The sequence below is a fragment of the Myotis lucifugus genome, unplaced genomic scaffold (assembly GCF_000147115.1).
Source record: "Myotis lucifugus unplaced genomic scaffold, Myoluc2.0 scaffold_107, whole genome shotgun sequence".
Lineage (NCBI taxonomy): Eukaryota > Metazoa > Chordata > Mammalia > Chiroptera > Vespertilionidae > Myotis > Myotis lucifugus.
The window spans coordinates 1,885,120-1,901,974 of record NW_005871155.1 but is presented as its reverse complement, the minus strand read 5'-3'; the positions used below and the strand labels follow the sequence as shown (position 1 = coordinate 1,901,974).

Here is a 16,855-nt window from a genome sequence, read left to right as displayed (position 1 = left end):
GAACTGGCATCCCGGGGGCCAGTGGTGCATGTGTGTGCATGCACTTATATTTTAACATTTTGTTAATATCTTGATGTCATTTAAAGAATTTGGGAATTTTAAAAAATAAAATTCAAATTTCTCACTTCTCTTAAAATATCCAAAGAGCTGGTAGCATTGGCCCCATGGTGCAGCATGGATTAATCGCTAGCGTTGAGAGGGAGCTGCGTGCTTTAGGTGGGCACAGCTCTTCACCAGGGGCCCCACCGTCTCTTCGCCAGGGTCCCAACCTCTCTCTAGGTCCATGACACCATGGCCAAGCATTAGCTCCCACTGGTGAACTCACTAGCTCTGTTTTTCCTTCCCTCCAATCAACTTTACTTACTTTTGTATCTTACCTGCCTGTACACATCTGAGTGTGTGCATCCAGCCTACAGCGTGTGATCATTGTTTTGGTTGCTGGGAGATCTTATTTACTTGTTGTGTCTCGCTTGTGGCCAGTGTTTGAGGTTGCCAGAGAGATGCAACAGAGCCTCAGACGGGGAACAGAATGGCGTGAAGTCAATGGAGAGGAGAGGACCCATCAGAAGCATTGCTTTGATTCCGTGGCCGGTTATTATGCCAAGAGAAGCAATGTGAGGTAGAGAACTATAAGGACTTGGGAACAAGTCAGGCCTGGCTCCCAACCCTGCTCCCCAACAACCAGCAATCAATTTGCCTGTGATAGCCCAGCTGAGGTGGGTGCACAGCTCACGGGAGGTTAATGAGAGCTAAGTGACTAAAGAGAACAAAGATCCCACTGGGTTCTCAGAAAGTCCCCAGGCAGCCCAGCCTTTGTTTGAGCTGAGCTGACTGTGCATTGTTAGTTGCTGTCCTTGTCCTTGTTCCTGACGATAAGGTTATCCTGAGGTTGAGAGAGGCAGGGAGTGTTACAAAATGTCCACCTGACAGCACTTTTCAATATGTTAAGCAACTAAAGTGAAAAGAGCAGAAATAATGTCCTGGTTGGAAGTTAATATTTGAGCCCACCAATTATTTGCTGGAAGACAATGCCTGCTCAGTTACCACAGATAACAGGTAAAACAAACCACCTACCAGGCCAGCTGCTAAAAAGGCATCACGCTCTAACCTCGGGTTGTTTAACTAAACCACTGTAAATAAGGCAGGACAAACTATAAGCTTTTTTAAAAAATTACTGCTGTTTTGAATGTAAGTGATGTTACACTCCCACCTGCAATGTGCTGTGACTCAGTCATGAGTAAAGATGGGTTGAGTTTGCTTTGCGTTGGCATTCTCGAGAGCTCCCTACTGTAGGACCAAGGCTCAAGGCAAAGAGAGGGGGGAAACAACAGCCTTCATTGAAAGCCCTTTAGCCCTGACCCGTTTGGCTCAGTGGATACAGCGTCAGCCTGTGCACTGAAGGGTCCCAGGTTCGATTCCAGTCAAGGGCATGTACCTTGGTTGCGGGCACATCCCCAGTAGGGGGTGTGCAGGAGGTAGCTAAATCGATGTTTCTATCTCTCTCCCTTCCTCTCTGAAAGCCCTTTGCCTTACTCCCCACCCCACCCCCACCCTTGCTCTCCACAAGTCCTGCCAAGGAAGTATTTTGCAGAAAAGGGTGCGGCTCTAATAAGAATGAAGGAAAATGAAAGCATCAAAATGGATTATTCAGTTCTGCCCTTTATCTAGTCACATTCCTACTAATTCCCTCCCCTACCCCCTGGGTGGGGGTGGGGATAGTGGTGAGGGAGGAAAAGAGTGAAATTTAACCTTCATTCTTTTTGAGTGGGAGTACCCATTTCAACCCATTTGAAAGCCTTAAGAAGGTGTTTTTCTGTTCCATTAGTAAGAACAGAAATCAAAATATCTGTTCATTAACAGGGCAAGAAATGGCTATTTTTCAAAAGAAAACGACAGCAGCAAAAATTGTTAATGCTTATTGAATAGAATATATGTGAATATATACATAAACCCTGAATAAGAGTTATCTCATTTAATGTTCTCAACCATGTGAAATAGCAACCACTGCTATTTTCCATTGTTATGGGTTGGCTCAACGAGATAGACCACCGACTCAGAATTTAAATTTGAGAGCCTTTATTAAGCTGGCCAGCTGACCACAGCCTGTACTTTCCCCCTCTGGGAAGCCTCGCAGCATGTGGCAGCGACCAAGGGTGCAGTATGATCCTTTATACCAAAACAGTGTTAAAAAAAATACAAAGCATTTCATTAGAAGTTCACAAAAAGTTCATGAGAACGGAGAGGAGGTAAACAGAGTCACACCTGGTTGGAACGTATCATAACATATTGTTTTTCTAAGACAATCTAGCAATTTTTCTTCCATGCTCTCTGACCCTGACACAATCCTACACAATTCCTCTCCATACGTCAGTCCCCCCTCCCAGTACATTCAGTTTCTCATGTTTCCTTTCCTCCTCTTAGCACATTCTGTAACATTTTGTAACCCTTTCCATGGCTCAGTCCCACACCCTGTGACACCATCTGAAGAACCTGGCGCTTAGAGAGGCTACGTAACTTCACCCTGGTTGCATAGCTGGTCTGTGACCAGCTGGGATTTGAAGCCAATTAGACTGGCTCCAGCATCTGGACTAGGGAACTTCAGAATTAAGGCGCTGGCTTCTATCCAGCTGAATGACTTAGAAAAAATATCTATAATAATAAAAGCATAATGTGCTAATTAGACCAGATGTCCTTCCGGACATCTTTCCTGACGGCCTTCTGGACAAAGCCAGGGCTGCAAGGGAAGCCTGGGTCCCAGGTGCCTGCCATCAGCCAGAGGGAAGCCAGTGCCAGCAGCTGGGGGAAGGAAGACCTACTCTTGCACGAATTTTGTGCATTGGGCCTCTAGTATATAGTATTGGCCTTACTTTCCTCATCTGTAAAATAAAGGGTTGTGTTAGGTGATTTTTAAGATCCCTGCCAACTCTTTGGGTCTATGTCCAATCAAAATCCATCATATCTATGCTACTGTGGCCATTCATTCATCCAGGAAATGATAGGAAGTTAGAGAGTGGTGTGGGATAGGAAGGGGCAGGAAGATTGTTGCATTGTACACCAGGTGTTTTCCTAACAGGGGCAGCTGCTTCAATTGCCACACCAGGACCAGACAGGAGGGCTAGCTGGGTGACTGGGGGAATGAGATGGGAGCACACCCACTATTTCTTTAGTTGGGCTGGTTACCTGGCCCAGGAGCATTCTTACCAACTGCACCAATCTGCAGCCCGCCCTCCACACCTGCTGAGGCTCCAGGCACCAGCACGTGAGCTTGGAGAACCCCTCTGTAATGTGACCAGACCTGCTGGGCTTCTCTTCCTGGCTCCCCTGAATCTCACTAACCAATACTTCCAGGAATTTTCCTGCCGTCCAGCAGCCTTTGTTCTTTCTTAAGGGTCAGGAAATGGGAGAGGGCCTTGGGTGGGGAGTAGAATCCTTGGAGTTCTCTGAAATGCCCTCAGATCTCAAGATGTCAGGCTTATAAAGAGCCCCAGTGGGCAGTCACTCATGTTGTAGATAATACCGCGTCAACAGCACCAGCTATCTGAAGCTCTTTGTGAAATGGGAACCAACTTTTGCTCTCTGGGAACAATGACTCTCACCTTCCTCTCTGGCAGGCGAACGGAGGTGTGCTTTCTTCATTGATGTCATCCGCACCCACACTTTAATGTTTCCAGTCGCTCCTAGGTTCCTTCTGCCCTCACCCCATGCCCGCCGCCGTGTAATCCTCACTTCCCTCTTCTGATAGCCTGCACATGCACATATGCTGTGTAACACCATCAGAAACCATCGGATTCAATCCAGCCAACACCCACCTCTCCACCAGACTTTCTTGCTGCTGACAATAGACATGTTGCAAGTGCCTTTTCCTTATCTGTGTCTGTGTCTGTGTGCTCAGAGGTAGCGATAACACTGAAATGAAAAGAGGTGGCCGAGAAACGGGAAGAGAGAGACGCCGGAGCAGGAGTCCTCCACGCTAGGGTTTCCAACGACTGCTAGCCGGCTTGCAGGCTGACCCGAAAGAGGAGAACCACTTACGCTGAAACGCAAGGGGAAAGTGTGAGAAGAGGAGGGAGATGAGGTCAGAATAGGGTGGAGGGAAAGGGGGTGGGGTGAAGGCAGAGAAGCCCAGCCCCGGGGCAAAGGACCCGTCATTCCTTTCCTCAGCGTAATTTGCCGAGATCCGCCACTTGGGTTTCGTATGCAAACGAGGAGGGCTTCCCGCAGGCGGGGCCGGGCTGGGCGCCCACTCTGCTCCGCGCTCTGCGTGCGAGCGGCGGGCCGGCTCCAGCGCCCAGGACCGGAGCCCAGGAGCCCAGGACCGGAGAAGCATGCCCTCGCCCGCCACCGCCGGGGACGGCGCGACACTGAAGCGGGGAGTAAATGAATAAAAGAAGCCCGTCTGAGAAGCTGGCGATATTCAAGACTGGCAAAGGAAGCCCATTCAGCCTCTTCACGCTTCTGTTTTCAGGGACTGACCATTTCTCAGTCCCTGGAGGGAGATTCCCTGCTCTAAGGAAGTGAAAATAATGAACTTTTGGAGGTACTGCCTTTTTGCTTTCACTGCGCTGAGTGTGGTTCTGTTTGTGATACGTTACAACGGCCGATTAAGCCTGCCCCAGAGGAAGCTGAATGGTTCCAGCGAAAGGGACTCCGTAGTCAGTGCCTGTGAGGACGCCCTGCAGGAGAAGTCCGCTGTTCTCTGGGAGAGGACGTTGCCATCGCCTTTGGGAAGCGTCCCCTGCGAGGACTACCTGATCCAGAGCCACTACATCACCAGCCCCCTGTCGGAAGAAGAAGTGGCGTTCCCGTTGGCATATGTCATGGTCATCCATAAAGACTTTGGTACTTTTGAACGGCTCTTCAGGGCTGTCTACATGCCCCAGAACATCTACTGTGTTCATGTGGATGAGAAGGCCACGGTGGAGTTTAAGGCATCTGTGTGGCAGTTACTGAGCTGCTTCCCAAATGCCTTTCTGGCTTCAAAGACCGAGTCTGTAGTCTACGCGGGAATGTCCAGGCTCCAGGCGGACCTGAACTGCCTGAGAGACCTGGTGGCCTCCGAGGTCCCGTGGAAGTACGCCATCAACACCTGTGGGCAAGACTTCCCCCTGAAAACCAACAAGGAGATCATTCAGCATCTGAAAGCCTTCAAAGGGAAAAACATTACCCCGGGGGTGCTGCCTCCGGCTCATGCAATTGGACGGACTAAGTACGTCCACCAAGAGCACAGAGGCAAAGACGGCTCTTTTGTGAGGAACACGAATGTTTTGAAAACCTCACCTCCACATCAGCTGACCATTTACTTTGGCACTGCCTACGTGGCCCTTACCAGGGAGTTTGTCAACTTCATCTTCCATGACAAAAGGGCCATCGATCTACTGCACTGGTCAAAGGATACGTATAGCCCTGATGAACATTTCTGGGTGACGCTTAATAGGATTCCAAGTAGGTACCGATTTCCATTACCATTTGTTCTTATTCATAGATTGAGTTTGCTGCCATTCAACTCCTCTAGAGAACTGACTCATTTGAAATTATTTGAGAAAAAAAGATTAAATGCTTAAAAAGCTATTCATCTAGTTGGTTTTTAGTGACATTTTAGTGCCAGCTCTGTTGTCTTACAACCACGTGCAATATGGTGATCTAAGACATATGCTGAGCTACAGGAGCTCTGGCAAACCACCTTTGATGATGTATCCCCACAGTTGCCAACGTTCAGCTCAGTCTTTGAATGGATGCTTTTCATAGTCCTCCATAAGCACAGCTCTAGCATCATGAGATTGGTATTTTCCATAAGCATTCTAGAACTTAGGAGTTGAAATAGGATGTTATACAGTATTACATTGATGCTCAAAGTCATTGCTCAAAGTTCATGGGGTTGTTTTCAGAATCTTTGAATTCTCTTTGGATAGTTCACAAATTATCACTCCAGCTTAAATGTCTCTAGTCTAAGACCTGGACAAATACCCTGGTCTCGACTGATTTGGTTTAATAAATCTAGTCTGGTATTATATTGCCTAGAACAGTGGCCGGCAAACTGCAGCTCGCGAGCCACATACGGCTCTTTGGCCCCTTGAGTGAGGCTCTTCCCCAGGAGATGAAACATACAGAGAGATTCTAGCTGGAGTTAATCAAAGGTAAATTCCTAATTTTTAAGTCACAGATTTTTATTGTAAATTCCAGTTTGCAGCCTCTTGTGTTTATGTGCTGTGAAGTCTTTTCTGTTGTGTTTGATCATTCGGAAAGGGGTCCAATGTATGCTAGGCAACTGGAGGCAAAAAAACAAACAAACAAAAAAACGCCACCAGCATCAAACTCGTTCTTTGATTAAGGACTGGATTTCTTTTCACAGTTCTGTTTCCCATATGTTTTCTGGGATTACCTGTGTGACCTGCATTCCTTTTCCCAGTGATGTCCCAACACAGTAGTTTCCAGCCAGCCCTGTGTGAGGGTGGCCCTACGCTTGTCATGCTTGGAATAACTTCCTGATCTTGCATGTGGTATTGTTATTGTTGGGGCATTGAGTGCTGTTTGAAACTATGCTCACATCTGAAAGTACACTCACAGCAGTCATTTCCCAGGAACTCAACATTCCTAAAAGCTAAGCAAGAGTGGTTGGGCATAGAAATCTGCTCAGAGAAAGAAGCAGAAAAAGGTCCAGCAAGATGTCTGGGGACACAGATGTTGGGGTCCAGCCCCAGCAGGTCCAGGGGTTCCCATAGGTGTGGACGGAGTCGGAGACGGGGGAGGGGGAGGGGCAGCGTTCAGTTGATCAGCATGGTTGGGTTCTCTATTGTTCTATTACATCTATATTTATACTATTTGATCCCATAATCATGCCTCTATAATTACATCATGGTATGTTTTGGGAAACCTTCTACAGTTCCTACTTTCATTTCCATAATCCTGTCTCTATCTAGTTCTGTTGATTTTAATCTTGTCTAGGTTAATCTCTGTGTTCCATTATAAGGGCTATTCCAAGGTCACTATTCTACTGCTCTACTGATAGGCTACAAGGAAGTGACTGAAGGAGTTTATCCTACCCAGTAAAGGTTATGTCCTCCCAGCCCCGCTGCTTGCCTTCCCTGGGACTGCCCTGTGTCAGTGAGTCTCCAGGGGTATAGGCTTTGGTGCTTTCCCTGGTGGGCAAACCCCTGGGGATGTGGGCCCAACAAGTCCCAAATTTATTGCCAACAGTCTTAGTCCAAGTTCTTCATAAGTAGTACATGGTATTTCTGTAACACTAGGGGGATTTACTGATTTATTCTCTTCCTTAGTCCTGTTAACCCCTAACCTGGGGAAACAACCTTTCTCGGGGAGGTGGTCCTGGTTAAAACACATAGCGCTTAAAAGGGGGAGCAAACATATGTCATATACGCCAGGTCCCTTGAAACATACGCTGTGCAGATGTTTCTTCCCTGCAGCGACTGCGTCAAGCAGCAAGGGTGGATCGGCTTCCAGCAAATGGGGCTGGACCCCAACACACAGACATATGCTATCCTCTGAGCAGTTTATTTTCAGAGATACTAAGTTGTCAAACCAGGAAGACTGGGGAGGGGGGAACCAACATTTACCACAGGGCAGTGAGTGTTCATCCTTATTGTTGATTAGTTCTAACACATGAAAATATTATATGTGGCATCTAATACTGTTTTCATTGATACAGTTTGTGCCAGATATGTGATGTTCTACATCATTTCTTTTAATTATAAGAAAAAATCATTGTTATGCTCATATACGGATGAAGAAAAAGAGACGTAGAGAGCCTGAGCACTGTGCTCATCTTCACACAGCTTGTTTAAGGCACGGTGGGGATCTGGTCCTGGATTTGTGTGGCCGGAGGCCGGAGGTTTAAACTGTTCCTCTTGCAGCGGGAAAGGAAGGAATGATTGCTTATTCTTTCCTATATATCTAAAGCAAAGTCCCTGCGGAATCACAGAGAGGAGAGAGGAGAAGAAGGGTGGGAGGGCAGCGGAAGGAAGCTCCACCTCACCACTTAAGCTGGAAATAAGGTTAGCAGGGTGTGTGTGTGTGTGTTGAAAGACAGTATGCTGAGGCTTAATGGGCCACTGTGCTAGCTTGAGTCACGGGAGGGCTGTTCTTGCTGGAATTGGTCACCACACCCTACCCTGGCTTCTGTGCCAGCTTCCTGAGTCCCATCTGGAACAGGCTGTGAAGAGCATTGAGGATTTGTCTTCACACAGTATAGGAAAGAAGTCTTCAAAAAAGAATAGAATATTTTGACATTTACATTGTCAGCAGTCAACAAGTGCTTATTTAGCCTTTCGTGGTACCAAGCATTATTCTGTGTATTGAGGATGCCTCTGTAAGCAGACAGACATGACTCATGGAATTTTAGTTTCAGGATTTGAATGGTTGAGCATGAAATTTAGTGCCTGTTTAGTACAATGGGCTAAATTCAGTATGATTTTAGTATATTGGACTAATTTTTCTCCACTTTAACCCCTCAAAAAATACTTTTTCCCCCTGAATATCTGTCCCTATATATGTTTTTTTTAAAAAAAATTATTGACTGATTTGACAGAGAGAGAGAAACATCAATTTGTTGTTCCACTTACTTATGCATTCATTGGTTGACTCTTGTATGTGCCCTGGCCGGGGATTGAACCTGAAACCTTGGTATATCGGGACGATGCTTTAACCATCTGAGCTATCTGGCCAGGGCTATCTGCCCCTATTTTTAAAACAATTTAAAAAGTTAGCTTTAAAAAAACAAACACACCAGAAAATATGTTCACAAAGTTCAAAATTTTTAAATTTTGCACTCCATTAGTGACTAATATTATAGCTTTCTTCCAGAGAAGTTTTATTAAGTTTGTAGATAATAAAACTAATTAAATATGTGTGGAAAATAGTACACATACTTTTTAAAAGTTCACCACAGAAATACACAGAAAAAGAAAATGGTCCTTATCTTACTAGTATTTTTTTTTTTGCCCTTATTTTAAACACTCTGTTGTCTGTGAGAACAAAATACCACAAGATGTGGTTTCATTTAAATAGATCATAAGCAAACACTTAGGGAGCTGATTTTAAAAACTCAACTTTTGTCTTATTTTGAAGGATTTTCTATCAAAGTCCTAGGAATCTTGTGGGACAAAGGCACCAGGAACCTTTGCTTCCCAGAGTCCAACAATGGTGAGCTCTCAAACCAGCTAGTACAGCAGTTCTCAACCTGTGGGTTGCGACCCCTTTGGGGGTCGAACGACCCTTTCACAGGGGTCGCCTAAGACCATCGGAAAACACATATATAATTACATATTGTTTTTGTGATTAATCACTATGCTTTAATTATGTTCAATTTGTAACAATGAAATTGGGGGTCACCACAACATGAGGAACTGTATTAAAGGGTCGAGGCATTAGGAAGGCTGAGAACCACTGGGCTAGTAGAACACCCGTTGTTCCCTTGTTTAAAGTTTACAGTGGCTCCTCATTACCTTGAGTCAGGTTGAGCTCTTCATATGGCATGACCTCTGCGACCGGACTCCCTCCCACTTCCCCACCCATCTCTCTACCCTCATTTCTTTTTACTTGTTGCCTCATACTTTATGTTCCAACTCCTTGGTTCTACATACTTTTGCAATTTTCACCTGATTTTTTTGGGTGGCTCTTTATGATGTTCTCTTCGGGATGCCCTTCCTACCATCTCTAACTCCCATCCATACTTTATAGCCAACCCTGATGTCACCTCCTCTGGAAGCCATCTCTGATCAACCACCTCAAAGATGGTTGGAATTCCAATTCTGGGTTCTCTTATACCCAGTGCCACTGCTACCAGCATTGAATTATAATAACCTGCTAAGTGAATAATCTTCTCCGCCCACCTCTTTAGTTTTTGGGTTTCTTAAGGGTAAGAAATGTGACATCGCACCCTGGCTGGTTTGGCTCAGTGGATAGAGCACTGGCCTGTGGACTGAAGGGTTCCATTCTGGTCAAGGGCACGTGCCAGGGTTGCGGGCTCGATCCCCAGTAGGGGGTGTGCAGGAGGCAGCCGATCAATGATTCTCTCTCATCATTGATGTGTCTATCTCTCTCTCCCTCTCTCTTTCTCTCTGAAGTCAATAAAACATATTTTAAAAATAAATAAAATAGGAGTAAAAAAAAATAAAAAGTGACATCCCTGTCACCCTGCCACAGTACCACCTGTCACTGTGCCTGATTTGAGGGCAGCAGAGTGCCGGATGGTGGTGGGTTGGTCTGGGGAGTGGCTGGATAGCTATGAAAAGATCGGAGGGACGGATAAAAGTGTCCTGTACCTGGGTGGGTGCAATTTCTTATAGAAAGGATTAGAGAAACAGTGAATAAGATACTGCTTGAAGGTATAATTCCATTATAGCTAGGCCAACAAATAATATCGGCAAAAGGAAAGATATAAAAAAAAAAACTTGTAGAATTAGTTAGCTCTAGAGTTCTCGTTGGAATGTTAATAGGGCTGTCTTTCCTTAGAAAATCTGGTTCCCAGCTAGCCAACCTGGGCCAGCATACAGGCAAATCTGATGCCAAGAGAAAGCACTGGCATTCTACGTGGACGCCCCCAGTCTTCGCCTTACTTGCACCTGGTTTGAGTTTCTCTCACAACTTGGCATCCTTCCAGCCCTGCTGTTAGGCCCATTCCTGGCCTTCTCCCGTCTATGCAGTGGGCTTCTGCTGCCTGAATTGGATCTAGGCTGCTCCTCAGCTACTAGCTTACAAAGAAACATGAGTATACGGAAATAAAAGGTTAGGATAATATAGCAATAATAGAAAGAAACTTGAAACTCTTCAGGCGTAGCTCTCAGCAAACATAAACATTGAGCTTAAATAGGTATGTGTTCTCTGCAGAAAGGTTACTAGGGCTTTAAATCTGGGTGTGGCTGGATCAGTCCCAGTTTTGTAGGGGTTTTTTTAATCCTCACCCAAGTATATGTTTTTATTGATTTTAGAAGGAGATGAAGGGAGAGAGAGAGAGAGAGAGAGAGAGAGAGACACTGATTCAATAGAGAAATATTGCCTCCTGTTCGCCCTCATCTGGGCTTCAAACCTGCAACATGGGTGTATGCCCTGACCGGGAATCGAACTCAGGACCTTTCTGTGTATAGGATGACACTCCAACCGAGTCACACCAGCCAGGGCCCCAGTGTTTTTTAAAGTACAGTCATTAACTACTGGGATATGTTTCTGAAAAATGTGTCAGGTGATTTCCTAGTTTTGTGAATACCATAGAGTGTACTTACACAAACCTAGATGGTATGGCCTACTACACACCTTGGCTCTGTGGTATAGCCGGCTACTCCTAGGTTACAAGCCTATACAACATGTTAATGTACTGAATACCACAGGCAATTGCAACGCAATGGTAAGTATTTTGTATTTAAATGTACCCAAACAGAAAAGATACAGTAAGAATATGGTATAAAAGATAAATAGTGGTTCACCTGTATAGGGCACTTACCATGAATGGAGCTGGCAGGACCGGAAGTTGCTCTGGGTGAGTGAGTGAGTGAGTGGTGAGTGAATGGGAAGGCCTAGGACGTCACTGTGCACTACTGCAGACTTCATAAACACTGCACTTAGGCTCCACTAAGTTTATAAAAAATATTTTTATTTCTTCAATAATAAATTAGCCTTAGTTTACTGTAACTTTTTTATTTTATAAACTTTAAAATTTTTATTTTTTACTCTTTTGTAATAACATTTATTTAAAAATATATTTTATTGATTTTTTGCAGAGAGGTAGGGAGAGGGATAGAGAGTTAGAAACATCAATGAGAGAGAAACATCGATCAGCTGCCTCCTGCACACCCCCTACTGGGGATGTGCCCGCAACCAAGGTACATGCCCTTGACCGGAATCGAACCTGGGACCCTTGAGTCCACAGGCTGACGCTCTCTCCACTAAGCCAAACCAGTTAGGGCTGTAATAACATTTATTTAAAATACAAACATATTGTATATGTATAAAATATTTTCTTTCTATATATCCTTATTCTATAAGCTCCTTCCTATTTTTAAATTTAAATTTTTTAAAAAAATTTTTAAACTTTTTTGTTAAAAATTTTGACACAAACACACACTTTATCCTAGGCCCGCACAGGGCCAGGATCATCAGCATCCCTGTCTCCACCTCCACCTTCTGTCCCAGTGGGAGGTGTTCAGGGCAGTAACACACAGGGAGCTGTCATCTGTGATAGCAGTGCCTCCCTCCAGAACTCCTCCTGAGGGACCTGCCCGAGGCTCTTCTTGAGGAGGTGTCACTCCTTAAGAAATGTGTCCACGGTGGTTCGCTTGGTCTATTTCTTTTTGCCATCATGGAATTGCTTGTAAGAAGATAATGCACCATGAACATTCCTCTCTATTAAGGAAAACCTTTCGGTGTTGGTCTGTGTTTTCAAACTTTCTACAGCGCTTCCTGAGGTCTGCAAAAGCTTCTGCTAAATCCGTCTCTCTGAATTTTCTTGGAGGTTCTTTTTCTTCTGCAGTTTCCTTTGTTACTGCCTCCTGTTCCAGTGCCAACAACTTCCTCATTAGTCGATTCCTCAGGAACCATCCAGGAGCTCCTCAATAACATCCCCATCCACACCAGGTTACCGAGGTTTGCCCTCTCAACCACAGCCTTCTCGATGTTTGCAACCTTTGCAGTAGGACGTCAGAATGATGTCACGAGGCATTGTTGACTGAAACATCGTTTGGGGGCACATGACTGCATGCATTGTGTTCTCTGTACATCGGCCCAAATTTAGAATTCAGTTTGTAAAACCACAAAGGATGCATTTAATCATACCGATTATACCTAGAATGATAAACATTGGGGGATTGTAGAATCAGGTCGTAATGAATGTCCTTAGAACATTCAGGTCTACAGTAAAGCTATTTTGTGTGTGTGTGGCCATATGACAATCCACACTGATACTTATTTTGTCAGCAAGGAAATAAATTCTGGCTGAAATAAAAATTATAGAGGGTTCTATCTATTTAACAGAGTTTTTAAAATAACATCATTTTTGTGTAGCCAGATAATATTAAATACACATAATAAATTTGGACATGATTTTCAAAATACGGTATCAGTGATTTGGGCCTGTGTGACTTGTTTTTCCTTATTGGTGAAGGGCTCTCGGCTCTCCTAGGGCCAGTCATTTGAGGAAGATCTATAATGTACAATTTGTCCTGGCTCTTGAGTACCTAGATTGAGAAGTCGGCATCATAAAATGCTGAGCTCTTTCTTGGGAGAGAATCCTTAAACAGATTGCGGGGTATTAACATAATTAAACTACTAAGCATTTGAGGGATCATCTGTGAAGCTTCCAGTCATGGGCTGTGCTGTAATATTTGGATCATCTTCATTGGGGAATCTGTGCCCAAACATTTTTGCTCCCCCCCCCCCCCAGCTCTGTTAAAGGAAATAAGCAGGAAACTCTGCTCTTAACTAGCTTTTAATTCTTAATCTCTAGAACAACATTATGCAAGATTTTAAAAAATAGGCTAAGGTGCATTAAGAACACATACCATTATGACTGGTAAACATCCACTAAGTTGAATTTAGGTAAATTTAATCCTAACGGAAGGGATTGATGTAGCTACCACTTACTTCAGAACCGGCAAGACCATTTCTCTAAATTTCATTCAACTTCCCATCGTTCTCTACAAATTGCATAAGACAGATCTTTTCTAGAAGTAGTGGTTGTTGTTTTTTAACAAAAACATAAATTGCATTTCAATGACTTTTTTAAAAATTATTTTTAAAATAGATTTTAGAGAGAGAGAGGGAGAGAGAAACATCGATTTGTTGTCCCACTTATTTATGCATTCGTTTGTTGACTCTTGTATGTGCCCTGACCGGGGATCAAGCCTGCAGCCTTGGCATATTGGGACGATGCTGTAACCAACTGAGTTATCCAGCCAGGGCTCAATGACTCTTAAAACAACAACAAAAAACATGACAAGATATTAATTGTATATTGAAGCCCAAATAGATTTATAATCAATGTCTAAGTAATCTCTTTAACATAAATATCCCTGCTCTTGTTTCTCTGAACCACAGCAATAGCATCTCCATCCCTCCCACTTTGAGTCCACATGCTACTAGGGAAAGGGACTAGACAAGCATGTTTTCTAAGTCCTGGCTCCCATCTTTCTCTCTGTGATACTGGCCTTAGTCTAATGCACCTCAGTTTACCCATCTGTGATGATGGGAATAATAAATAGTACTTCGTTCCCAGAGAACTTATGGGTATTAAATATGATAATGTATATAATGTGGTAGGTCTCACAGACAGAGCACGCCTCAGAATCTGCCTTAGGGCCTATTAAACACAGATTGCTGGGCCCCGCCCCCGGTATCAGATTCAGCAGGTCTGGAGCACGCCTAGAATCTGTATTTCTAACAAGTTCCCAGGCGACACTGATCATCTGTTTAGGAAGCACATTGAGAACTGCTAACATAGACCATCTTCTACTGAGACTGACATGTTTATAGATTTGCAGCAAATGTTGGTTCTGTTCCTTTCCATTAAGGACTCTGCTTGATTGAGAAAAAAGGCAGTTGCCAGAAAAAATGAAAGTGAGTTTGTGTAAGGAAAAGCTTTCTGGTGTTGATGGCATAAAGTGGATATTATGAAAGTGGTACACAAATGACTGATGCTTCGAAGTACTCGTAGTGCGGGAATATCGTGGGCTCTGGAATGAGAGAAACCTGATGATGAATTTTAGCTTTGCCCTCGTTAGCTTTGTGACTTTGGGTACCCCTGAACCTCAGACTCCTCATCTTTAGAGTCACAGTAATGATGGCTACTTAGTAAGGTTGTTTTGAGAATTAAATGAAGAAAAAAAGGTTATAAAGTGAGAGGTTAAGTGTTTATCCAGTTATTATTATGAATATTATTAAGAAAACCTAAATGTAACCTAGTATTCCTAAGTTAGTAAGATCCTCGAGTGTTAAATCAAATTATTTTAAATCTCTTTTCACTACAAAAGGATGTCTACATTATGGCTTTCCATCTAAAACTAGATGTAGATATACCCAAGCAGGAGTAGGAGGAAATATGAGAAAATTGAAGCAGTTTAACATGTTGGGATGGATACTTATTCTTCATCATTTTGATTTCCCTTAATGTTATTGGTGTAATATTTAAAATTACTAAAAAACCTCACTTGGTCGTTATAAGAATACTGTGGAGTATGTATTCTATTCGAAGAGTGTTTCTTTAAAAATGCGAAGGACATCAATAGTGTTTTGAGATCACATCACGTGACAGAAACAGGAACTGGGATTGTTTTATTTTCTTAAGCCCTACCATGTAATAGAAAGGACTTAAGATGTCTGTTCAGAACATAAAGGTTTTTGCTGGCCCAGCCACATCCTTCCCATTTCAGGTGTTCAACTTCCTCAGTGTTAGAACAAATGTTGTGTCTCCTAGCTACTGACACAGAGATCATTGTAAAACCTGTATTATGAAATTTACAAAATACAACAGCACTGAGAATAGTACAGTAATCTCTTGTGTTCATCAGCCAGTTTCAACAACCAGTCACATTGCAAGAAAACTTAAAATTTATAGTAAACCATTGAGTTGACTTTAATTTTCAGAAATGAGTAGCTTCCTCTTTTCAGAGGAAATGCAAACGCCCACTAGTCCAGACTAAGACTTTCTGCATAGCCTGTAATAATGACTTCCTGACAGGTGAAGGTCTCTCTACCCCACGGAAACTTCTAGGATGAGTTTACCCCACTTAATCTTCTAGGATGGTTTTCTTTTCCCTTTTTTCTTTTCTAATGACAAAGCTGAATCTACAAGCACATGCTCTTTAGCATTAGAAGCAAAAGTCAGAACTCTGCCTGCTAGGATTTCCATCCCTTTGGCCTTCCTCTTCCTGTATGGAGAATGGGAGGAGTGTGTTACTAAGTGCGGGGGCTGATCAGCAGCCCCTGAGCGATGGATGAATGGATTACTGTGTGACACAACCTTAGCTGTGAAAGCAAGGCTAAGGGATGGCCTGGCCAAAGGGACCAGGCAGCCTCGATCGCCTGCCTCATTAGCCTTTTATTGGAACAGCAGTTTGAGATAAAGTTTATCTTTAGATACAAGCAGTAGGGTGAGTAATCTTGGGAGGACACATGTGTTTACATTGTCCTCTAGGCAAGGACATCCAGGGATTAATAAGCATAAGGATTCCAGTAAACACCCGGGGGTCGGGGGTCTGCACATGCACAGGCTTGTTTGGAAAGGTCAAGGAATAATTAGGGGCGCCACCTTCGACACTCCCCTAAGTCTCTCCTCAGTCAGAATTTTGACAAACAGGCAGGCGGCCTTGCACACACTTCTCTTTTCTCAGAATGTCCTCCTTACAAACTTCCCAATCAAGTCTCACCACCAACTAAGAGCAGTGAATTAATTAATGAGATAAACTGTTCCATGTGCAGTATTTAGAGGTACCTTTTTAAATCTCTTCTTGCTATTGAATATTCTGCTTCTTCTATTAAAAAAAAAAGGACCAATTGGCAGTCTTACTATTTTATGAGTCCTCTCTGAGTTTGACTTTGTAATTGACATGAAAATATTTTGCTTTCAAAAAGGGAACACATGTAATACTTTCAACGATAAAGATTTTTAACCCCTAGAGTGCCGGGGAGCGCGATCCCGCTCCTCCTGCAGTGTCACTATTAGATGCTAGTAGTTCACTCTTTATGTGGGAAAAAAAAATTTAAAAACCTTAACTCAAAATGCCTTGGCAATTTTAGCACAGTTCCTAGGATATTGGTTGGCACTCAAAGGGTTAAAAAAGATATTTTTGCCTTCAGCCAAATCCTAATGTATTTTCCATTACCACATGTTCTCCTAGAGCCTTCTTTGTTGGGT

At 43.6% G+C, this 16,855-nt stretch overlaps 1 protein-coding gene across 8 annotated transcripts in view; it reads left to right on the top strand.

Moving 5' to 3' along the window:
• Positions 1–16,855, top strand: part of LOC102426091 (N-acetyllactosaminide beta-1,6-N-acetylglucosaminyl-transferase) — a 67,584-nt gene that overhangs the window by 18,688 nt on the left and 32,041 nt on the right. For 3 of the 8 annotated variants that reach the window (XR_002830298.1, XM_023757399.1, XM_014459350.2), the window contains exon 1: positions 3,554–5,442. The exons of 1 other annotated variant lie outside the window; for it this stretch is intronic. Coding sequence is in view for 4 of the 7 variants with exons in the window: in XM_023757399.1 (XP_023613167.1) it covers positions 4,524–5,442 (919 nt within the window). In the remaining 3 variants the exon portion in view is untranslated. Of the gene's footprint in view, positions 1–3,546; positions 5,443–16,855 lie in introns of those variants that run through there. 4 more of the 8 variants (XR_002830297.1, XM_014459347.2, XR_002830299.1 and 1 more) reach the window with 4 other exon arrangements.